Below are 25,875 nucleotides of genomic sequence, written 5' to 3'. Positions count from 1 at the left end.
TGCCAGAGGCACCACAGATAAATGTTCCTTCATATCTTCTAAACCCAGCATCACATGGGGCTCACTGTAATATATTGGACAATCCATCAAACAGAGGTTGGGTGAAGTAGACACGGCTGTGCAGGAACCGGGTGTTGTGCTGAAAATTTTGTGGGGTTCTGCATTATTCATTCTCCCAACAGGCTGCTCTGAAATGAATTTGGCGCGGCTCAAATGCAACATGATTGACCCTGTTTGCTGAAAATGCAATAGTGACAAGTGGTACAAAGACTGAATGAAGGGGAAGCAGCCCTTGGGTGATGCAACAGAATAATTAAAAAGCCAGTCCCAGTCGTAAAAAAAATAAGTTTTAGTTTATCAACAGTGTGCTATGTGCTTAACTGAACTGCTTCCCCTAAATAATAAGTTCAAACTGAGCAGAGAGATCATATCTCCTGCCACCCTTGATTTCTGTGACCAAGGAGGCACAGCTAAAAATGCTGACCTTAGCCAAAGGGCACGGTGTACAGATGGTCCGTCTCTCTTCTCTGTTCGTGTTATTCCTTCTCTACAAGGGCAGTACGTTCCAGCTCAGCTCAGGTGAGCAGGCTGTACTTGAGCCCAGCTTAGTCCATGACAGCTGAATCCATTCGCATAGCTTTTGCATGCCGTTATTAGGCAGCTTGTTGGAGTATGAAACGGATGTGTGCCTTCCAGCTGGCTGCCGGTGTGCATTCAAGACCTATTATCTGGATCTAAACTATGCATATGTAGCGGAACGCTTTTATAGAAAGCAAACAAAACACTACCACTGCACAGATTTATGTGGACAAAACACTGAGGCCGATTTGTGTGCTAGTAAATTCTGTTTTTGACTCTGACGAGAACCTCTTAGTACTGAAGACAAGCATATTTCAAAATCAGTTTATATGAATCGGGAATATGAAGTGTTTTTTATTTTTCAGTATTGAGAATAAACACATAATAAACCCATAACATAACATGCTTTACACAAATACAGTTTACCTGCTTTTCCATGCATATGAAATATCAAAGATAACACATAAGACAATACAAAGACACAAATGTATTGTACATACAACGATGTATTGTACATCAAAGTCAATAGATAAGGGAAGCATCTTGTGTTCAGTGTTTCTTGTTATGAAATATGGTCTTCTGTTTACAGGCAATGACACAGTCTACTGGACAGACATGGGCCTGAACCGTATCTCTAGGGCCAAGAGAGACCAGACATGGAAAGAACACATTATTACCACCGGCATCAGCAGAGTGGAGGGCATTGCTGTAGACTGGATTGCTGGTATCATTATACTCTACCTAAAGTGGACATGATTGTTGTAAAGAGTTTGTTTTGAGTGCTATCATAACACAAACTTTAACTTTCTGTTGATTTTCTCCATAAAGAGAATCTCTATTGGACAGACCATGGCCTTAACCTCATTGAAATTGCTCGGCTGAATGGCATGTACCGCTCTGTGGTGATCTCAGAGGGGCTGGACCAGCCCAGAGCCATCGCAGTGCATCCACAGAGAGGGTATGTCACTGTACCAGAGAGCCTTCGCACCAAGATAACACATTGATTTTCTCAGAAAAAAAAAATCACCCTCACTGACCTCATTGCAATGGGAAGGTTCACAATCTTTGCCCTTTGGAGATGTTTCTCAGTTGACAGGAATTTGTTTGAAATTCAGGGTTTGGTCCAATGAGCTGAACACTGACCAAAAAAATTGTCTGTCATATTTTTGGTATGGTCAAAATATGCAACAAACCTGAAATAGCAGTGACCTTGTCTGTAAAAGACCTCTGAACTGGGTGACTTTCAACTGCTTATGGAAATGAAAAATACTTTAATTAAGTTTTACGACTTTAGATTGATTTTCTTCAATGTTTTAATGTTTTGAAATTAAGCTAAGTTAATGTATATCACAATTGCTTAAGATTGTTTAGGTCTTTTAATAACCTGAAGTTTAAATACTTGTATCATGTATAAGAGAGATTATCTGTCTAGTCTCCAACATAACTAACTTCATTAAGAACTAAATTAGAACAAAAAAAATTATAATAATTTGGACTTTTATAAAATATTTTTTCTGCGAACATCAAGAATCTTAGTGGAAATTATTTTCTTCAGTTACGAAGAGGTCTTGTGTTTATTCATATTTCTGTTTTGTTACCATTTAACTTTTTCTCATGATTCGTCTTAATTAAATACAGCATGTTTCTAATGCAATCACACCGGTTGCCCCAAAATTCAATTCCATTCCCACTTTATCGAAAGACTCCTCACACTCTACTTAAAGGAAAAGAACATTAATGATGTATAAGAATTATATGTTTACAGTAGGAAATTAAGCCTTTGTCTCATCACCTAAGGTAAAAATTACTCTGTGAATTTAACCCTTATGGTCTAAGGCATTTTTTGGATCCTGAAGATCAACCCATTACGTTTACTACATTAATGCCAATTGTATCACTGCACAATATTCAGCACAAATTCATTTAGTATCTTTGTACAATAATAATATGTGAGCAACATGTACGTACATGTTCATATATTAACAAGTTTTAAAATTATTTAGTAAAAAGTATTAGGACATGGAGATATGACCATAAATCACATAATACATTTTTTTTTGTCACAGCACATTAGAGTCTTTGTCTCATCGTTACTTTGCTTCACGGATCAAGGAGAAATAATCATTGGACCATTCAAATCTGTTCATTTTATTACTGCATTTAAACTTAAAAAAAAAATCTTTATCATTTTGGTCTGTTTTTCAGAATTTACTTTTTAATAACGTCTGAAGGGTTTTCTCATACCACCATGCATATGATAATCTTTTAAATATTTAATAGAATAAAAAATAACGGTTGACCAATTTATGTGTCATCATCTGGAATTGAACAGCTACCTATTTTGGACTGAGTGGGGGAAGAATCCTTGCATAGGCAGAGCACGGTTGGACGGTTCGGACCAAGTCACGCTTGTTAATTCTGGCATCGCTTGGCCAAATGGAATTTCCATTGACTACGAGGTACGGTAAAGTGCTCCATCTCTGTCTCTCTCTATCTTTCTCTCTCTCTTTGTAAGTCTCTCCATCATGCTCCCTCATACTTCCAGCCTGAGTCTTGCTCTTCATTCCTCTTCTTTTGCTGATGATAAAATGGACCTGTACAAAAGAAGATGCGCTGATGTGCATTTTCAAATTGCTTTCTAGGAAAATAGATTATATTGGTGTGACGCTCGAACCGACAAGATAGAGAGGATCAACCTTGAGACTGGGGAAAACCGGGAGATTGTGCTATCAGCCGCCAACGTGGATCTGTTCTCTGTGGCTGTGTTCGGAGCTTACATCTACTGGTCTGACAGGTAATTTATTATTTTACTAAATGCTGGGCTTTCCAAAAGTGGCCCTCAATGCCAGCTGCTACAGTCTTGGAGGTTTAACCTCTTCTATGCAAGGACACTAAGAGACCTGGCATAAGCCTCTGACATTCCCTCAGCAAGATTCCTGACTTTATGGAAATTGAGCAAACTTTTACTAAATGTCATTTTCAAGGTGAGATTTAGCTCAGCTAGTGATGTAGATGCAGCTGGCTTGTGAATTTAATTAAGCACCATCACTTTTAATTATATAAGTACCACTGATTATACTGATGCCAGTTTTCATTTCCTGTTTCTGTTGCGCTGATTATGGCAGAGCTCATGCCAATGGTTCCATTCGCCGTGGGCTAAAGAGTGATGCCAGCGAGGCTGTGACAATGAGAAGTGGTCTGGGTGTCAACCTGAAGGATGTGAAAATCTTTAATAGAGGCCGGGAGAAAGGTTGAGGTTTCAACTTAATGTTTTTTTTTCTTTAATGTTTTTTTTTGTAGCTCTTTCTTTATTAAATTGTTCCACAACACACTTTTAGATTACAGTGTCCATGGCCGTTGATAAATGCTTCACCATTAAAACCAGCTCTAGATGCACTAAACGATGAATTGTGCACTGATCCGTTCCTTCATGTTTTCTTAGCTATAGAACCGTAACATTTAATACCCTGTAAATCTTATTTTCATTTAAATAGCTGTATAAATGCACACATCTCACATTCTGATGGTTCCTCCTTATGTAACGTGTTCGTTTGTGTGTGTGTGTTTGTGTATGTGTGTGTGTGTGTGCGCGTGTGTGTGTGCAATTGTGTCAGAGTACATTGGTGCAAATAAGAATGAGTACTTTTTAATTAAATCAGTTTAGTATGAAGAAGGTTTTTCTTCATTAACACTTTGAAATCACTGTAATCATAAGTTCAAGTTCAAGTACAACTTTATTTGTATAGCACATTTACATTTACATTTACAGCCACATGGCTGACCAATGTGCTTCACAGTGCGTTTGACATTGCACATACACTTAAGAATACACACATGCACAAAGTAGTTCAAGAAACTAAAATAAGAATTATTAAAAAAAAAAAAAAATATATATATATATATATATATATATATATATATATATATATATATATATATATATATATATATATTATTATTATTATATTATATTATATATATATTATATATATATATATATATATATATATATATATATATATATATATATATATATATATATATATATAATAAAATAACCAGTTTAAAAGAAGGTGAAATAAATATAAACCATAAACCAGATATAAACAGACATAAACCCCTGGGCAATCATGAAAAGGCTAGAGAAAATAAGTGGGTCTTTAGCATGGACTTAAAACTAGAAATGGTGGGTGCCATCCTAATCTCTAGTGGCAGGGAGTTCCATAGTCTAGGACCGGCCACAGAAAAGGCACGCTCTCCTCTACGCTTGAGCCGTACACGAGGAACCACCAACATGGCCTGGTCAGATGAGCGAAGACTTCTAATAGGAGAGTAGGGATGAAGAAGTTCAGATAAGTAGAGAGGAGCGGTATTTTGGAGAGACTTATAGACAAAGAGTAGAATCTTAAAATCTGTACTCTGAGAAATCGGCAGCCAGTGTAGAGATTTGAGAATGGGAGTGATGTGTTCATGTTTGCGACAGCTAGAGAGAAATCTGGTAGCAGCATTTTGAACGCGCTGGAGACGCGTAATCTGAGTTTTAGATATACCGCATAAATATAAAGAGTTACAGTAATCTAAGCGAGAGGTTATAAACGCTTAGATCATAAGACTTGCAATGATCAGGAACGCGTCCTATTTCAAGTTCTTAGTGAATCTGTGCACACTTCTGGAATCTTCTCAAACAGCTTCATGATGAAACTTCACCCAGTAGGTTTTTACTAAATTTAGTGCTTACTGGCTGCCTCCCCTAAAATCTTAATAAAAAAAGCTAAGAAAAAAAAAAGCTTTAAAAATACATACTTTTTGAAGAACATTATAAATGAGCATTAACTTTACTATTTACATGATCATGTGATATAACATACATTTGTTTTATTCCAAAAATTGGTCTAGTTTGGTCTAAAATTGAATTCACTAATTTATCTTGAGTAACAGATGTATCCTGGTCAGTGTCACAATGGATCCATGCACACACACACACACACACACACACACACACACACACACACACATGCACACACACACGCACATACATACTGTACACACTCCTTCCCTTTTGAGTTAGCTTTGCCAATTCAACTAATGACACATTTTGGAGGAAATAAGAGAACATACTAAAACATGCTAAATTCCACACTATAACCTGGGATCAGGATAGACCTCTAATTTAATGTTGGAAAAAGAATACAATATTTGAAAGTGTAGTTTAAATGTAAAAATAAATAAAGAGAAAATGCATTGCATATTTTTTATGTTTATTTATGCTTTATTTATGACCATAAAATCGTTCAATTTTCTGTCATTTATTAAGGCATGTCTTTGACGTCTCTAGGCACAAACCCTTGTGCTAGGAATAATGGTGGCTGTCAGCAGCTCTGTTTTCACCTGGGCAGTGGCAGGAGGACATGCTCCTGTGCTCATGGCTACTTGGCAGAGGATGGTTTTGCCTGCCAGAGATACGAAGGTTACCTACTCTACTCAGAAAGGACCATCTTGAAAAGCATTCACCTCTCAGATGAGAGCGACCTCAATTCTCCCCTCCAGCCATTTGAAAAGCCGGAGTTCTTCAAAAATGTGATAGCGCTGGCCTTTGACTATCGTCAGCACACCTCAGATCACAACCGCATCTTCTTCAGTGACATCCATTATGGGAATATACAGATGGTTAACGATGACTGGTCTGGAAGGCAGATCATAGTTGACAGTAAGTTGAAGATTCTTTATTTATCTTTGTGTGCTGCATGGTGCAGTCGGCATGACCTGCCAACAACGTTTATTAATAGCTGCTTTTTAGGTCATTAGTAGCCTATAAGCTGTAATTCTGTCCCTTACACATGAAATTAAGAATTTCTAAAAAGGACAACTGGAGAGTAACGGGAAATGTGCATGCACTATGAAATCTGTTTTCATCGTGATGTCGACTTGTCAATGCTCTGACCTGTATATTTTTAAATGTTCTGCTACCATATCCATGCCTGCCTCTTAGCAACTATTTGTGAAAAGCCATTTGCTGGAAGCCTTAAGTGTCAGGTCGAATGATGTATTGCCGGGTCCTACTGCATGCTACACCCAGTAAGAGTGTTATAATGGCCACCTCCATTTTTCTTCAACTAAATGGGAGCAATTTAGCTGTCAGAAATGATGTTTACAACATTGCATCTTTCTCTCCTTGTTCCCACTATTGATGGATTAAAATATCTTGCCTTGTTTCCACCCTTCTCAAAACTATAACACAAATAGGGATGGAAGAAGGGGTGATGCATTTAAAGCTTCTGACTGTCGTGCTTATTGATTTCTCTATGTAAAATATACAGCATTCTAGACATCCTGGTAGCAATCAATAGCTGCTTCTGATATGGCGTACAGTGAAAGTTCAGTGCCTAACAATGCTTTATTACCAATTATTGGCCTAATGAGCCTGTTGAAGCACATGCTCTCATCTGCGTAAACAGGATTGAACTAATTACAATCTGAACAAGGTGGTTTGCATGATTTACTCTGTAAGTCCTACTTTTTCCAGTAGACATAAGGTTCTCATTAACCTTGAGTGATTCATATGGATGCTTTCTCTTCCAGCAGCTGAACAGGAATACGTAGGTGTCGAGTGATGATTAAAGCAGTAAAGTGAGGATCAAGCAGTTACTTAAGATGGCTGAATGAATTTTGAAAAAAATATATAGACAAATGCTAATTAATATTTCAATGCGTTTTTAACTTTAAACCTTTTAAGTACTGAGAATTTTAGCTAAATGTCTAATTTAAATTAAATCAGCCAATAGTGATGCTTGAGAGATCAGAATTACTGTATAATGTTCTACCGGGCAGAAATAAAAAAAAAAAAAACACATCATTTTCCTCAGCAGAGAATACGATATTATTCTCTACTGTTGTTTTTGTGTAATTTCAAAGACCTGCTCTAATTTGTAAATTATTTCTATTAGAATTGAAATTGCTTAATTAATGTGGAAATCAGTGGGTACTGATTTATTCATTTACTTCTAACAGGTTAGTAATGCTTAATTCTTTATTACTTACGGATGCATTGATAGCAATGAGCATAAGTGAGCATGTTTTTTAGTGCTTGCTGATGGCGAAATGATTTGAGTTACTGGCAGGTGAAATACCACTTATGATATTAATCTGAAATTATAAAATAAAATGAAAAAAATAAAATGGAATTATATGAGGAACCTATGGAACGTGTTTGGTTCTGTTTCTGTTTAGCCAGTTTCAGTAATGGCTATGACAAGCGCACGTGTGTCCAAGCAGTTAGGTTATTAGCCTCAAGTTTATTTAAAATAAAGTGAATTATCTACATTAATTAGTTTGGAAGTCCAAGTTTATCGTGACCCTGTGTAGGATAAAAATTACAAAAAGAAAGGATGGATAAATGAATGGATGGTTTGATAGATGGTTTGATGGATGGATGGATTAGTGTTGCTGTGGATAGGAGCAGATTTATTTTCGTTAAAAAAAAAAAAAAAAAAAAGAATAAGGAAAATTATTGTGTCAGAATCATTTGTTTCCACTGACTGATTCTTGGTTGATCATCAAAAACAATCGACTGGGTAAAAGCTGTTATTTTACTCACCTAGTCTTGTCTGGAGATGTGGCTAGGCTGCTGAATTTTATGTAAGGTGTTTAGTCAGGCCACTTTTATTGTAGGAAGATGTTTGAGCATAGTTTCTAGTCTGGTTGTAGTATATATATATATATATATATATATATATATATATATATATATATATATATATATATATATATATATATATATATACACATATACTGTATATTAGCCAGTTGTCATTATTATTATTAATTAAGCATACAACTATTTATATGAATACAATCTGTTTTCTCATCTTCAAAATAAGATGAGAGACCGGTCTGAATCAAATATTACTAACGTCAAACAAGCCTGATATTATGGCCAGTGGTAATCAGTTAAAAAAAATGCACAAAAGAAATGCAAGATTTATATAACGAATTAACAGCTGACAAGACTTTGCTTCCTCCATCCCTTTGTGAGACAAAGCAACTGTGAAAAATACAACTTCTTAATGGTGTTACCTATTCAGCCTTGACTAGCCTGGGCTGTTAGGGTTATTTCACACCTTAACTGAGATCACATCTTTTTTTTACCACAATGCTGTAGTCATTATGTTATATAATCTGGCTTTGTAAAGCCCGTCTCTCTGCTGTCAACAGGAACACCTTGGCTGGATGAAGAAGCATTATTTGTTCAAATTAGTTGATGGAGAGCTAACACACAACGATAATGGCACCACACACACACACACACACACACACACACACACACACACAGAAAGACAGAAAGAGAGGCTCTTCTTGTCATTGGAAGAAGGTGACGATGTTAATCATCCATTTTCCCCTAATTAAGACACACACACCCTATTAATTACTGCCTGGTTCTCAAACTAGTTACGGAGAAGCTTGCTGCCAGACGTCGTTTATTGTGAAAAATTAATTAGCGATAGACTCCTGTAGATAGCTTCCATTAATTTAAAATCTTGTTATAGGATAGTTCATCATTTGCCAGTTAAGTTTCTTCCTTTTGTTATGCACAAACCTACCTGAACTTTTTTCATTTTATTTTTCATATCAGTGATGTTGCACTTAGATTTTGTTCTTTAATCATGATCAAGATCAAAACACAAAGACAAAATATCCTAAGTTATAATGTTTTCTCTTGAACTGATCGTTTTTCTCCCTCGCCTTGCTTTAGATGTGGGCTCTGTGGAGGGCCTGGCCTACCACCATGCCTGGGACACAGTGTACTGGACCAGCTCCACTACGTCCAGCATCAGCAGACACACAGTGGACCAGAGCAGGCACGGAGCATTCAGAAGGCAGCCTGTGGTCACCATGTCTGAAGATGACCATCCGCATGTGCTAGTGCTAGATGAGTGCCAAAAGTCAGTGACATTCTCTTGGCTCTTTTATACACCATGCATTATGTATTAATACTTAAAAAAATAAAAAAAAAAACTAGTCAATTAGGGATTAAAAATATTACAGGGACTGAAAATTAAAACCAAAACATATACAATTTTATATTTAATGTAATAAAAATAATTCAAGATTTTCAAGATTCAATAAAACAAATTTATAAAATAATGAATAGAAATAATGAGAAATAAGAAAAGGCACTAGGATTTGATGTGCAACCTGCTACACGTAGTAACAGAATGTGTAATATATAGTTCAGAATGTACAAACATTACAGAAGTGATGAATTACCATGCAGCTGAGTTACATGTAGAAACAGTAAAAGTGCAGTATGGATGTGTAAGATATCCTGTAAGAAAGGATGTGTAAGATGTCCATGCAAACATGGACATAGATTAAATGAGTCATTGAGTCATTATGGAATCCTAAAGGATTTGTCAAAATGCAAAAAAAACACTCTAAATTGTCCCAGAGTGAAAAGGTACTTAGCTGAAAAAAGTCCTAAGGCCTAAACTGAAACATTTTCCCTCGAGACATAAAGCCTGTGCAGAATTTGTCACTTTCTTCATGAAAAAAAGGTTTGACGTTAGATAGCTATCTATAGGCAGGTTTTTGAAGACTGGGTGACAGCAGGGAAATCCGTGAAGATGCTACTATACTACATGTAACAAATCACACTCCAAAGTAGAAGGATGTTAAAAACAAATACAAATGCAAATGGCTAAATCCAGTATGTGTAAAACAAAACACTGCTGTAAGCAGAGTAGTCTCGTAAAGGACCCATTTTTAAATGAAACACTGGAGGCATGAAACACTGGAGCAGGAACACAAATTGGTTCTGTTCAGAAAGATACAAAATGAAAACAAATTGGTAAAAAAAAATGGTTCTATTATGATGATAATGATGATTCAAGCGACAATAATAATAATAATAATAATAATGATGATGATAATTCTTATCATCATCATTATTATTATTATTATTATTGTTGTAATTGTTATTTATAATAATAATAAGTATTATTATTATTATTATTTATAATACTAATAATTATTATTACAAAAATAAGAATAATAATAATTATTATTATTATGTTGTTGTTACGATTATTATTTTTAGTAGTAGTTGTCTAATAATAATATGAATACTAATCATAATGCTGATGATGTGTATTATAATGGTTATTATTATTAGGTTATTGTACAAAGATAGAGCAAAAAGCTGTTTAAAGCACATTAAAAATCCAATGATAAAGTCCTGCATTCACATTAGACTATAAAACACGACCTTTCTTGTCTGATTGCTCTTGAATTCTCTTAAGCACACTTCTCTGCAGACCTAAAGGACCCCACAATCAGGCAGTGGTCATGTAATTTGACATTATGTATATAAAGCACAGCCAAAGGCTGGGCAATAAAGGGGTTAGTCATCAGTGGTCTGTTGGGACGTCATAGTCTATCTTCAGAACTGCATTCCAGCAACCATTCAAAGCATTTCACATTACAGCTCTCGGCTTTGTTCTCGCTGAAATAAATCACTTCGTAGCAATTGTAGAGGACAAAATATTTTTTATACATTTGATCTTTAAACCCTTACTAACATATATATATATATAAACCTGAGTAGTGCAACTGAAATGAGAAAATTTATTTGGTATGACTTCATAAAATGCTCAATGTCAAAATTCTGTATGTAAAGCATTTGTGAAGAATAATTAAAAAAACGAAAAACGATCACATCCATATAGCCGTGAGCCAGCGGTGCTTATGTTGAGGACTGAGTCATAATGCTATTCATATTATCTTTTAACCTTGGGTTCATTGACTAAATTAAACTTCCAGCCTCTGAGAGAATGTCCTTAGTTAGTAATTTGGTACATTTTTTTAGATGGACTACAGACTGCGGTTAATTAGAATATAACCTAGAGTGATTAATTGGCAGACACTGGCATGCATTTCACTAATATTCCATTAGTGTGTGAAAGCTGGACTTTTGTCAAAAGTCTATTTGCGAAGACGGCTGTGAAGTTTCTGTGGGTTTCTGTGTGATCTATTTGAAGAGCATTTCAGATCTGTGTATGGTGTTGAACATGCTGTGCTACTCTACTGTGCGAACAAGGCTGAATGATTCTTGTTTATTTATTTGAAATGACTTATTTGTGCTAGTGTTGCTTTCAGCTGTTGTCTCTTTTAAAATTTTCAGCCTAATGTTCTGGACTAACTGGAATGAACAGAGGCCAAGCATCATGCGCTCCACACTGGCTGGGAACAATATAAAAGTGGTCATTAGTGTAGATGTGTTCACTCCTAATGGACTCACTATTGACAACAAAGCAGAGAAGCTCTACTTTTCTGATGGAAGCCTGGGCAAAATTGAACGCTGTGAATATGATGGCTCCAACAGACACGTGAGCACACCTGCTTTTCTGTTCTTCATTATTTAGAAAACTGATTTTTTTATTTATTGTAAAAATTCTAATTGTAAATCTGTGTTGATTTTAGCAGGGCATAAAATTGAATCCATATTTTTGAAAAAATCCAAGTTGCATGACATGAAATGTGCCCCTGAACGTATTTTACTGGAAGCAGAATACATCTTTTTCCATTCAGTACCCGAACTAGATGATTCATTTTTAGTCGCTTTTTTAAAGACATAGAGTTTCTTTTTTTTCCCCACTTGTTTCCTATAGAGGGCTGACACCGAAACACAATAACATGATAGGGGTCTAGTGTTTAATGACCACACAAAGGACCACAGTTAGTAATTAGCATTCCCTGACACACTGTGTTGTTCCATGCACAATATATTAGTTTAATTATGATTCATTTTCCTTTAGAAGAACTTCCTGTTCATGATGGCTGGAAGAGCAGCCCTTTAGCCTTCAAGTCATACAGTAAATCTCTCTACTGTGATTTTACTACGTTTCAGTTTTCAATTTGTGCTTGGCACAACTTGTTCTCAGCCCACCTCAATTAGTCATACATGAGCTGGCATGGTCAGGTCAGACTCCATAAGTATCTCTCACTTCAGCCTCCCCGAGGCTCAATTCCAAAAACTTGGTGCTGCTAATGAAGGCTCGCATTAAGACCCCTACCGAACGAAGCCTTCAGCCAGCCAATTTAAAAGTGAAAAATTAAGCAGAACCCATTGTCTTCACAGCTGTGGGTTCCTGGCACCACAGTAGGAATCAAACTCCCATCACTAGTGAAGGGCACAGCGTGTAACCTTTAGGAGCAAGTTTGCACTGGACTCGTTTGCACTGGACTTGACATATGATTATATATTTATATATGAATTGCTCGAACAACAAAAAATGAACAACTGATGATTTCAGCGTAGTATTTTCTTCTCACATACTACCACATACTAGGCCGTGTGTAAACGTACACGTCTTTGCACTGCAGCTAACTGAAAAGTATGTTTGACAACTCTGATATTACATAAACAGAGATAATTGGTGTTGGAGGAGAAAGCTTGCACCGCAAATTTAATTCCTAGCCAATATGCTGCATCAAAAACCATCTGGCACAACCCCCCATCTTCCCTCCTCTGATCGCCAGTTGTTGTTTGCTCAAGCTGGGTTCTCTTAATCAACACCTGTCCTATTAATCCTGCTATGGTGGCGGGGCTAATGTGATCACGGCTACAAGCGTGTTTCTGTTAATGGCTGAAGCTCCAGTGCCGTGAGATATCCTCCCGTTGCCAGCTCAGAAAGTCCCACAAGGAGTCGTGTGATGTATATCTGTGTCCGCCGCCATGACACCTGCATTAACACTAGCAGGATCTGGGCTAAACTGGCTGCTGGGGGATTATGCACAGAGCATGTCCTCTGCACACACATTAGTTTTAGCTTTCTCAAACACACTTTCAGCCAGGCTTCAGAAAGATTTTTTTTTTCCAGTGGTGCTTACTTCAAATTTGTATACTACTGAATTCCCAATGCATGTTCCTTGAATGTTTCTTTGAACACAGGTTATTGTAAGGTCAGGATCCGGGATGTTTTTTGGTCTGGCTATTCATGGGAATTACATTTTCTGGTCTGATTGGGCACGACGGGCCGTGCTCCGAACCAACAAGTTTACTGGAGGTGACACTAAAGTGCTGCGAGCTGATATCCCTCACCAGCCTATGGGAATTATTGCAGTGGCCAAGGACACCAATAATTGTAAGTGCACACACAATTGTGGCATCAAATTGAAATATTCTTTAAATGTACTTTGTCAGTGACATTTCGGAAGGTTGCATTTTGAATTTCATGTCATTTCCCATCCCATCGATAAGCATGTTACTGTGTAAACCAGCATTATCTGAGAATCTTCTGCTTATAACTGTTTAGATCTTTAAGGAGGAATTGGAATGATAAATGATCGTGGTCTTAATTTGCTGGGAAGAAACCTTAAATGGGAGATGTAATTAATAAAAAAGTAGCCTTGAGTCGCAAAGGGCGCCTCTGAAGTGTTGCAAATGCGAAAAGTAGGACATTGGGAAATGGGTTTAAGAGGCTCCGGGAAGCCTGTGTTCGCAAGCCTGCTGTGAGGGATTTTCTCTTCTCATTTATTTCATCATAGCAAATGATTGTAGCTGACTTCCATCGACCGTTCTTGCCAAGGGAAAAGTAACAGTCATCAATGCTGAGGAGACAGGGCCATGAATCAACAGGTTACTGATGTGCTGCTATTTTTAAGATCAGCATGTGTATCTTGATTTCAGACATGACACTCCTCCATCTTGAGAATCATCACTGAGGCTTTTTTCTGGATTGCTGTAATAAGATGAAACGCCAACTGTGTTGTGAAGACTCATTTCCATAATCATGCAGTCATTGTGCAGTGAATTATTGATGCTAGAATCATAGATGTGGGGTGGCTGCAGTCCACAGAGACTTCACTGCCATAAGTTCTTACTGCGATATTGTGTGTTATTCCAATGAGAGAGAAATTAACTTTTTGCCAACAGTGCAGGCGTTTATCAGTGTTCAGCAGGCTTTTATTGTTTAACACCCGTGCGTTCTTTTTGTTTGTTTCTCTTTTGTGTTGTGTTGATACCGGTTCCACTGGTTAATTTTTCATGCATAGCATTACCTCTATAGAGATTATTTGACGGAAATGTTTTGCAGCAGAATATTGTTCTTGATGTAATTAATATCAATGCAAAATGAATGTAAAGACCTTCAAATATTAAAGCTTCCTGGCAGCAGACCAGACAGTAGGGTTAGTTTTATTCTCTTATCTCGATAAATGTCATGGAACTTGCATTGCTGTGTGTGTGTGTGTGTGTGTGTGTGCTCTCGTGTGTGTGTGTGTGTGTGTGTGTGTGTGCGTTCACCAGGTGAGTTGTCCCCGTGCAGGGTGCTGAATGGCGGTTGTGGTGATCTGTGCCTCCTGACTCCAGACGGCACAGTAAACTGCAGCTGCCGAGGAGAACGAGTCCTGCTAGATGACAACAGATGTGTGTGTAAGTTGTTATAAACTTGTTTTTTTGTATATTTTTCTTCAAAAACACTCAAGAGCAGCAGCTGCAGAGCAATTTCTGTCTTTCAGCCCATGTTATGTTTTAAGTCTACCTTTGTTAAGGTTGTTGAACATTTACTTAGTTGCCAGTTAAGGAAATATACCCCCCCACACACACACATCTCATACAAACACACAGACACATAGACACACACTCACACACACACAAATATTGGTTTGCATATACCTCGACCAGTTGTTGATCAATCGATATCTCCACAGAAAAGACATGAGAAATTATGCTGATGTTCATATTCATAAGTTACACAAAAGCTCCTGGTTACTTAATTGCTCTTGACTATATAATGTAGAAAGAAAATTATTTACAATCTCACTATACAGTGTCACCCATATCAAATTATTTAAATGTGTAATTAAATGTTAATGATGTTAATCTTTTGTCTAAAATTATTGTAGACTATAATTACAGTATATTGTATATAATTATATATAATTAGTGTCAGAGCTTCGGTTAAATGCTAAAGTAAATATGAAGAAACCAAATGTTTTATAAACTCCACTTTACATAAATGATCATTTTTGGCCAAACTACACTCATAATGGGTAATACATTTATACTTCTTTATTTATGCTGTTCTCCAGTCAGCCAATCATGTGGCTGCAGCACAATGTATAAAATCATGCAGACACAGGTCAAAAATCAAACATCAGAATGTGGAAGAATTGTGATTTCTGTGACTGGTTGTTTGTTCCACATGGGCTTATGGGATTTTCATATTCAACAGTGTCTAGATTTTACTCTGAATGGTAAAAAAAAAAAATACAAATATTAAGCAAGTGCAGTTATGTGTGGAAACTTCTATGCGAGGTAGATGAGCTACAACAGCAGAAGACCACACCAGGTTCCATTCTAGTCAGCACTAGGACTCTGGGGCTTAGACATCATGGGCTCAAACTCATACAGACTGGACAGTTGAACATTTAAAAAAATCCTTCACCTTTCCGGTTTGTATGATAGCTCCAAAGACCTGTCCTTGGCTTGACCAGAATGCTCTTCTGCTATTGTATTGTAGCTCACCCAGTTTTTTGTTTAGTTTAGTTCATTCTGAGATGGTTATTTGCTCACCATAGTGGTGACGAGTGCTTATTGAGTTACTTTAGACTTCCTGTCTAGCTCAGTCCTGTCCAGTACATTCACCTCTGATCTCTTTCATCAGCAAGGTGTTTCTCTCTACTCACAGGATGTTTTTTGTTTTTTGCACCATTCTATACAAACTCTAGAGACTGCTGTGTGTGAAAGTCCCAAGAGATCAGCAGTTTGTGAAATACTCAAAGCAGCCCATCTGGCACCAAAAACCATGCCACAGTTAAAGTCACATTGATCACATTTTTTCCCGATTCAGATGATTGATGTGAACATTAACTGAAGCTTGTGACCTGTATCTGCATAATTTTATGCATTGTGCTGCTGCCACATGATTGGCTGACTGGAGAACAGCATAAATGAGCAGTTGTACAGGTGTTCCTATTAAAGTCGATGGTGAGTGTATATTTTCCATGGCATGTAATTTATAATGAGATTTAATTTCACTTTCTCCTATTTATAGAGGAAGAACTGCATTCTTTATGATCCTATTACATTTATTTGAATATTTTATGACCCTGGATTAATGAGAGCTAAGATGCAGATGCTTGACTGGACAACATTTTCTTTCTTGTTTCTACAGCTGAAAATTCTTCTTGCAGCATCCACAGAGAGTTTGAGTGTGGAAACGGCGAGTGCATTGATTACCAGCTTACCTGCGATGGAATCGCTCACTGCAAAGACAAGTCGGATGAGAAAATGCAATACTGTGGTGAGTGATTCTGTCTCTTTGGTGTCGGTGAGCTTCCACATCACAAACTGAGTAAACTTCAACCTCCACAGCACTTAATAAAGTGAGCATGAGATTTCGAAGCCTGCATCGAGGGCAACAAATAAATGTTCAAAATAAAAAATAAAAAATAAAAAGGAAGAAGAAAATAATGGACTGTGTGTGAAGGTCGGGTTTTCACAGTGTAAAAGATTCCCTTTGCTATTTCTCATCACACTGCTAGATAACAGGAGCTGCAGAAAGGGCTACAGACCTTGCTACAACAGGCGCTGTGTGGCAAATGATCACTTTTGTGATGGAATTGATGACTGTGGAGACAACTCAGATGAAGCTTTTTGTAATAGTGAGTATAAGCTTCAAATAATGCTCATTAGTACAGTTCATGGTTATAGTTAATGGCACGCATCTTCAGTATAAATTGGAAACTTGAGAGCTTTTGACCACAATGTGTTATGTTATACAACATGAACATATCTTTTCACAGATGTAAAAAAAAAAATAAAATTCTTCACTTTTCTTTCCACTCCAATATATCCTAACTCTTCAAGATTTGGAGGATTTCTTTTACTGGCAGAAGATTTCAGTTCTTTGCAAAGGGTTTAAATTGGATTGAGAGCAGGAATCAATTTTTTGCACTGTCCCTTTTCCTTTTCCTTCATCCCTTTGTGCTTTTGGATGTGTGTTTGCTAAGGTCATTGTCCTCTTATAGGACCTGTGATATTTGACCGGTACCTAATTTGCTGACACTGAGCACATTTTGCTCTGAAATACCCTGGTAATCTCCTGCTTTTGTGATTCATTAAAAACATTCCTCTAATAGCAGAGGAAGTAGTGCATTTCCTCAACATTACGAAAACTTCAGCTTTCTTTATTATGATGTTCTTTACCTTACAAGATTGATTTTAAATGTGTATTGGAAAAAAAAATCTTAATTGCACTGGCATGGCTGAAGAGCACTAATTTGGTTTCATCACTGTACAGAACATTTTGTTGATAAACCCTTCTCAGTTTAGTGTGTGGTTTATGGTACAGGTTGACACCATTGTTATAGATCGCTCCAGGTCATCTTTAGTCTCTTTAGATGTTACAATAGCGTAGGTAGCGTTTATGCAGTAGTTTGCATCAGGCTTGTTTGGTCAACTTTTCACTTTCCTCAACATTCCGGGCAACATTCCTTTATTAAAAAGCTCTATTCTCTTTTATTGCCTCTAGTGTATTCTGTTGTCAAAAAATACAGGCAATGAGCTTCATAGTTTAAACATTAAAACCATCATTGATGTCATGTTACCACTGGCAGTTTATTGCAGATGATGACAGTATAGTTTCTAATTTTTTATAGATTTGTATATTACTAAATATTTTTTTTTTTTTACTAATTTACATACAGTAACTCGAACTCATTTAAATTGTGTAAAAGGCGATTTTCACATATTATTTGCCAAATAGCAAGTTTTAAGGTGAAAAAGAAATAAAATATCTAGTCGGTTCTTAGTGTAATAGTTTATGAATTCTTTGTACATCGTTTGTATTATGCGTAAAAAAAAATAACAGTAATATTATCTCGCTCTTCCACGCTGTGCAGATGTTCTATGTTCTTGTTGTACTTGGTATAATGGAAAACCTGCCTCAGTTATTGCATATCGACGCTGTAACCTCACATATACTCCAGTGTAATCGCAGGTCTTTGCATTTAGTTTGATTCTTGAAATAACGAGTCTTCTCTGTATAAGTGAAACTTTTCTATTCCAGATTTCACATGCTCTGCCTCTGAGTCATCATGCCAAGATGGAACTTGCATACCAATATCCTCTTGGTGCAACCAGGTCATCGACTGTGCCGATGCATCTGATGAAAAGAACTGCAGTAAGAAAATAGTTCTCAAAGAACTGTGTCTGCATATCATTCTCATTCTTTGTTAATAAAAGATTTACTCTATCATTTCACTTCAAACACAATGCATTCATGAGAAACAACAAAATTTCTTGAGAAATAAAAGTATTTAACACCTTAAAAAAAAAAACAGTAACCCTAGGATCAGAGCTACATCATAATTCATACCTGCACTTATCAGCTATAACATTAAAGCCAGTGACAAGTGAACAACATTGACGATATCATTAATATAGCACCTGTCAAGGGGTGGAGGTTGATAGTGGTCTTGAAGTTCATGTGTTGTCTGTCTTTAACATTGTGATGGCTAAACAAACTGGACCTTGGCGTATGTCTGGTTGTGTGTGTCACTTTCCTGGGGAAGAGATAACACCGTGATGCACAGAAAGAAAGCAGGATGAGACAGTGTGATGCTCTGTGGCAGTGGAAATGTTCTGCTGAAAACCTTGGCTCCTGGCATTCATGCAGATGTTATTTTAACACATACCACCTACCTAAACATTGCTGCAATCCAAGTACACCCCTTCATGGCAACAGTGTTCACTAATGGCATTGGACTCTTTCAGCAGACATTTCCACACTGCAAACAATGTTCAAGAATGATTTAACAAACATGAGTTCAAGGTGTTGTCTTGCCCTCTAAATTCCCCTGCTCTCAATCTGATCAAGCATACGTGTGGTGGACAAACAAGGTTGATACACAAAGGCAACATCTCACAACATATAGAACTTAAAGGTTCTGCTGCTTAGGTCTTGGTGCCACAGCACACATTCAGCGGTCTTGTAGAGTCCATGTCTTAAAAGTTGCTCAGAGCTATTCTGGTGAAACAAAGTGGACCTACACAATTTCAGCTGGATATAATGGTATGGCTGATCAGTGTATATAATACATACATAATGTATTACGTAATACAATGGAAAAAATAGGATAATAATTAATTATTATTAAAACTAAAATAATTTGTTTTATGTAGAATATTAAACTATCCTGGGATTCCAACAGCTTTCTGAGTGAAGTAAATTAAACAGATTTGAATATGTAGAGTGTCCCAAAAGTCTCTGTACATAGGGGAAATTAACACTTTTTAGTCAAACGTAATTTTATTTACAAAACATCCTCAAAATAATTACTATCTCTTTGTAAGAACACACGAAGTCATCTCTCCCAACTTTGGCTCCCAGTTGTGTGATGTTCTGTGTGTGATTTTTTTCTTTTTTTTAAGCCCATCACAGCCTTGCGACCCCTTCCATGAGAATGACTTCGATGTGTTCTTCTTTTGTCAAAGGCTATATGAATAAAAAATCAAACCAAAAATAAGTATGAAAAAAATTAATTTTCCTTTATTTTACGGAGACATTTTAAGCGAGCTGAAGTAGAGCATATACACAATACAGCATCTGCATGTGGGTGGGATTATCTGTTCTGAGTATCTGTTCATGTTCTTTACTTTTTCTTTTTTAACAGCTATATTCATCCTAGATCGGTGGCAATGTAAATGCTTTAAACTTACAGCTAAAATGTGTTTTTTTATTTTTTTGTTTTGTTTTGATTTTTTTCCCAAAGTTTTCAGATCTGAAGTGTACATGGTAATTAGATAAAGCTCTCAGGCTCTGAGATTTAATTCTATTGTGATATAGTTCACTGTGTTAAAAAAAATCATGGTGAATAATGAAACAAACAGGCAGGCTTGCATTTTCCAGGAACAAAATCTTTAAACAAACAGGTAGACCTGATTAGTATCTACATGCATTGACCCATAAGCATTCAATTACTTTGGTAAGAACAAACTTGCGGGACATAATAGAATTTGCAGGTTGTGATTTGTAATATATCCTGCTGGAATGGGATTTTAGATATATCTAATTACATTTTAGTTGTTTATAAATGTTTTCTGCTAACTTGTTACTAGCAGTAACATTAGCAGTATAAGTTACTGTTTTAGGTTGTTTTGTGTGTTTAGAGAGAAGTTGGTCCATTGGTTAGTAAGAAAAAAAAAATCTTACCAAATTGCACTACTTCCTCAGGCAGCAACGATTGCTCAGAGTTCTACAAAATGGGGGTCGCAGAAAAGGGTTTCATCAGTTGCAATTCCACATCCTTGTGTATTCATCCTTCCTGGCTGTGCGATGGAGCCAATGACTGCGGGGATTATGCAGATGAGATGAACTGTCAGGGTAATTCTTTCCTCTCTGTGCTCTACAGCTTGAGTAAGTCAGGTTCTATTAAAACCAAATTAATTTTGTCAAAACACTGTTTATGAGGAGTGTAATGAAGCAGAGACAAGCCGCTGTCTTTCTCGTCACGCTTCAGCAATCACCAAAGGTGCTTAAAGGGGTGAATAATGTCTGGTAATTGTCACTGCTCACCAAGGGCAGGAGGATCCGAAACACTTTCCTAGTATTTTCTTTAGATTCACCGAGACACAGATGATGTGACAGTGGGTTCAGTGTTGTGCCAGTCACATTAAAATAAGAAGGAGAAGTAGAAGAGAGGACTAAATGAAAGTTGATCAGTTTCTATAGTGATACAATAAATAACATTATTTTAATATGGATAAGATATACCTCCATACAGGATTGTTTAATAGTAAGTTATTTTGGGCTGCAAATGAAAAACAGCTGGTGTTTCATTAAGTTTTTGCAGTGAGGCATCTACCAAGGGAGAGATAATGACCAGAACAACCACTGAACATCCCATATGGCAAAGAAACCAATGTTTATGGCTCATTCTCATAACCAATACTACATTTTCTTTTCTGTGTTGGGATATCCCAGTATCCCGTGGGCCCCAGTGTGATGAGGGCCACTTCGCCTGCCCCAGTGGGAACTGCATCTCCAGCGTCTGGCTCTGTGATGGCCAGAAGGACTGTGAGGATGGAGCTGATGAGTTCCAGTGTGGTAAGCATGGTATATTTCTTCCCAGAATCCTGTAATGTGGACAGAGAGAGTAGAGAGAGAGAGAGTGTGTCCATCTACTGACAGATTTCACTGCAAAACCTTTCATGTTTTCCCAGAATATTTAGAAATTAGACAGTGTGAGAAACCTTTAGAAGAACCAGACTCAGAAGGAACCCGTCCTCATTTGGGTGACACTGGACAGTAAATAATGTAAATGTAAATAATGTCATTTCCACAAAAGTTTATAATAGTGCAATTAATGGGAACTAATGGGTCACTGCAAACTCTGAGTTCTCCATGTGCCCAACACTAATTCCTTCCTGTCAAAATCTTCAAATGTTTGCTGATGAAGACCAGACCATTCAGCTAACTGATGCAACATTGGTTCAAAGAAGGCATGACAGTCTCCAGGTGGCTCCATCCACAACAATCCCATGAGTCACTGACTGAGCACGCAGATCAATCCCTGGCAGCGTGACCACCAGGCCACGAGACTCCAACCAGGGGTAGAACGTCAGGATTGACGAAGATGCATTGGCCACTACTCTCATATAAGAAGTCATCAATTACCTTTATTTATTTATTTAGAACTTCTGTTCACATCAAAGTCAGGCAACGACAATTCATTTAAGGCAGTGTAACTTTGAGGAAATAACTGTACTCTATTTTGCTGTCCAACAGCATCTCTAGACACTTAAAGAAGCAGAGTGAGGTCAGCTACGGAGCAGAACCCCAGTTCAAGTATATTGCTCAAGGGCAAAACAATGGAAAGTTGAATTAGAAATTTGACAGCAATAATCCTCCACCTTCCAGCTCTCAGCTACCTCTCTCAGATGCTGGTGTTCAAACCTTTAACCCTTTATGTACTGAGCCATATCACCACTTCAGCACACACTAGAATAACATTTTATATTGCTGTGTTCCCAAGATTGTGTTCTTCTTATGTTGGAATGGACAAGGCTGTACAATAGCACCTTTGCCTCACATCTCTGGGGTTGAGTGTTTGATTCCTGTGTGCACAGAGTTTTTATATACTCCCATGCTTCAGGGGTACTCCAGCTTCATCCCCAGATCAAAGACATGCAATGTAGGTGGACTAGCATGTCTAAATGGTCCCTAGTGTGAACAGGTGTCTGAGTGTGTGTGCTTGTCCAGAGTGTCCATGATATTTCCTTGATATATTCTCCAGGTTCCCTATGACCCAGTGTAAGATAATCAATAGATGTTACAAAGAAATAATATGTTGCAGACATTTGTCCATACTAAAACCCTTAGAAGAAATCTGGAAAGCATTTGTACTCTCTTGTAATATGCCGTGAGAGGGTAACCACTCATTGGCACTCAGATATACACAAATGGTCACATAATTAAATCACTGAAAATGTTTGTAGTAGTGAAATGTAGTGAAATAAAACACACTGGCTCATCATATCGCAAAGATTTTATGGACACCTGACCATCACACCCATATGTAGGTCTTGCTCAAGCTGTTGGCACAATGATTCAGACACATAGTTAAATAGGGTGTCTTTGCTGTAGCATTACAATTTCCCATCACTGAAACTAGGGAACCCAAACATAAACCAACATATCAATGATCCTGTGTCAGAGGTGGATAATAACGAATTACATTTACTTCGTTGCATTTACTTGAGTACATTTTTTTGGGTAACTTGTACTTTTTGAGTATAATTAAAGATGCGTACTTTTACTCTTACTCAAGTAGATTTTTAGTGGAAAAACTTTACTTTTACTTTGCTACAATCGGCGGAGTTCCTCCGTTACTCAAATGTTAATAAATATGAGATTTAATAAATAATAATTAGTTTATATGACAAGTCTCGCGAGACGTTGGAGAGGCTGCTTCGCGAGAATATTCTGCGCATCTCCCGCTGAAGTTTAGCGCGCCTTTAGTTGGAAGATGATGGCTGAAGCAGAGAAAGGCGCTTTATCAAAGGCAGATCACCCGTGGCCTCAAATTAATTCTATATTTTCACTCAAAGATGTAAAAAAATAATAGCTTTATAATGTGATGCATTCTGTGTGCACCAAAACAAACAGACATCACAGCTTACAAGAATTCCTACAAGAATACAACCTAAAAAAACAGGTAGCGGTACAGTAAGTGTCAAAATTATGCATATTTGATGGTAATTTGGTAACTATGGGCACTTTGACCTTAACGTAATACTACATTTCACACACTGTCTGAATGTTTTCCCTCATATACGCTCTTGTGCAATCCTGTGAACCCTACAAACAACACGTTCATGAACAAACGTTCATTATAAGCGTCTGCATTTTCATAACCATGTTCCACAAAATAAATTGAATTGCATGCTGTAAGATGTTTTGCATTTATACGCAAATCCTGACGTCTCACTTAAGTTTTTTTTGACTACGTTTTTTTTTTCACTAAAGTGTAGAACATATACAAAATAAAAACGGGATTATATTTTGTTTTATCCCTACCTAAAGAATACATGTATTTATAAAATGTAACAAATGTAAGAATAAAGTAAATTAATCTTAAAAGGAAGAGCAGGTTAGCGCAGCACATCATTCATTTACATCATTAAACCATTAATCACATTTTATCACGTATCATATATATGATATATGATATTTTATCATATATAAAAGCCTATTTTTCTAGGTTATGTACAGTAATGTGCCCATCACAGGACTTAGATAGGCTACTTTACTTCAACCTGTGTTTTATATTAGCAGAATAAAGAGAGAGGTGTGTGAAAGCTCTCCAAGTAGTTTGAAAATCAGGGTTTTTGCTTCATATCAATCAGATGAGAAGTAACTAGTAACTAACTACTTGAGTAGTTTTTTCATCGGATACTTTTTTACTCTTACTCAAGTAACTATTAAGATTGTTACTTTTACTCTTACTTCAGTAAATTTTCCATAAGTACTTGTACTTTTAATTGAGTACAGATTTTGGATACTCTACCCACCTCTGTCCTGTGTACATAGCAAGCTCCATTGAGACACGGTTTCCCATGTTGATGTGGAAGAATTCAAGTGGCCTTCCCAGAGCCCTGACCTCAACCTCACCGAACACCTCATATTATTACACATTTGCAGTCAAAGGTTGTTCGGATTTCTTTCTTTCTTTTTTTTTTTTCAAAACTGTAAAATGAGACATCTTGACAGCTTTGAATATTCTTGGCATTTTCTCAGCCTACTTCATGACAAGCCGTCTGGACTGCTTTAACAGCAGCTGTAAATGTTCCTACCTGCTAAACACCTCTTGGCTGCTGTATATAAATCCTTTAGAAATTTTTAATTAGATGTTTACAAAGCAATTTATTAACTCTTAAAATGATAAATAATTGCATCCCTTACATGTACAAATGAGAGAACGCTCTCATTCCTAAGTTATGATCTTGTCAGAACCTAAAAATAATAGATGAAATCTGTGCTTTCTTGGGGAATTGTGAATGAGAATTGCATCGAAACATGGGAATATCAGACCACTTTTCCTTGCTGTGACCCATAATTCCATTCTACAGAAGGGAATCTGGTAGGTCTGCAACTGTCATATTGCCACTTCTTACAGTATATAAGCCATGCCGAAGACAGAATCAACTATAAAACAACATTCATGTACCAGGAGAAATCAGGTTTTTGAGGCACTCAGCCATTATAAATTCTTATTGTCCACTTCTCTATTGTGTATCTAATTTTAAAGTGGCTTATATTCAAGCTCTCTCAATCCTTTTCTTGTGCAATTCTTGTGCAATTTGTGACTGAGTTCTGCAAAAGGATTGAGATTGTGAGCTTTCAGTATTAAAATAAAGTGTGTTTTTATAATGTTATTACCAGCACAATACCGCCTTCGATGTTCTTCCTCGTTACTAACACTGTAAATATGAAAAAGCTGCACTCTCTCATTTACTCAGTGGTGCATTCATGTATTTCAAGTCTGTGAAAGTGTGTTTCACAAGTCTGTGATACACCAGAAAAAACACGTTAGAAGAACAGTTAAATGTGTCAGTTGTCTCTTTTGTCTCTTATCCACTGCTTCTGAACTTTTGTCGTTGATAGATTCCTCCTGTCTCTGGAACCAATTTGCCTGTTCCAAGAACAAGTGTATAGCCAAGCAGTGGCTGTGTGATGGAGAGGATGACTGTGGAGATGGAGTGGATGAAAGTGATGATATCTGTGGTATGCAGTA

The 25,875-nt window shown here is 36.9% G+C and overlaps 1 protein-coding gene across 1 annotated transcript in view; it reads left to right on the top strand.

The window, feature by feature from the left end:
* Positions 1 to 25,875, top strand: part of lrp1bb (low density lipoprotein receptor-related protein 1Bb) — a 196,447-nt gene that overhangs the window by 120,316 nt on the left and 50,256 nt on the right. The window contains exons 36-51 of the mRNA XM_060877188.1: positions 1,169 to 1,303; positions 1,408 to 1,537; positions 2,912 to 3,038; positions 3,222 to 3,373; positions 3,705 to 3,829; positions 5,915 to 6,286; positions 9,329 to 9,518; positions 11,756 to 11,960; positions 13,526 to 13,718; positions 14,882 to 15,007; positions 16,752 to 16,880; positions 17,122 to 17,241; positions 18,648 to 18,761; positions 20,814 to 20,963; positions 21,564 to 21,686; positions 25,746 to 25,865. Coding sequence (XP_060733171.1) covers positions 1,169 to 1,303; positions 1,408 to 1,537; positions 2,912 to 3,038; positions 3,222 to 3,373; positions 3,705 to 3,829; positions 5,915 to 6,286; positions 9,329 to 9,518; positions 11,756 to 11,960; positions 13,526 to 13,718; positions 14,882 to 15,007; positions 16,752 to 16,880; positions 17,122 to 17,241; positions 18,648 to 18,761; positions 20,814 to 20,963; positions 21,564 to 21,686; positions 25,746 to 25,865 — 2,511 coding nt within the window. The remainder of the gene's footprint in view (positions 1 to 1,168; positions 1,304 to 1,407; positions 1,538 to 2,911; positions 3,039 to 3,221; positions 3,374 to 3,704; positions 3,830 to 5,914; positions 6,287 to 9,328; positions 9,519 to 11,755; positions 11,961 to 13,525; positions 13,719 to 14,881; positions 15,008 to 16,751; positions 16,881 to 17,121; positions 17,242 to 18,647; positions 18,762 to 20,813; positions 20,964 to 21,563; positions 21,687 to 25,745; positions 25,866 to 25,875) is intronic.

The sequence above is a fragment of the Tachysurus vachellii genome, chromosome 8 (assembly GCF_030014155.1).
Source record: "Tachysurus vachellii isolate PV-2020 chromosome 8, HZAU_Pvac_v1, whole genome shotgun sequence".
Lineage (NCBI taxonomy): Eukaryota > Metazoa > Chordata > Actinopteri > Siluriformes > Bagridae > Tachysurus > Tachysurus vachellii.
Note: the sequence above shows the minus strand (reverse complement) of the source record. Positions and strands in the feature narration are given on the sequence as shown.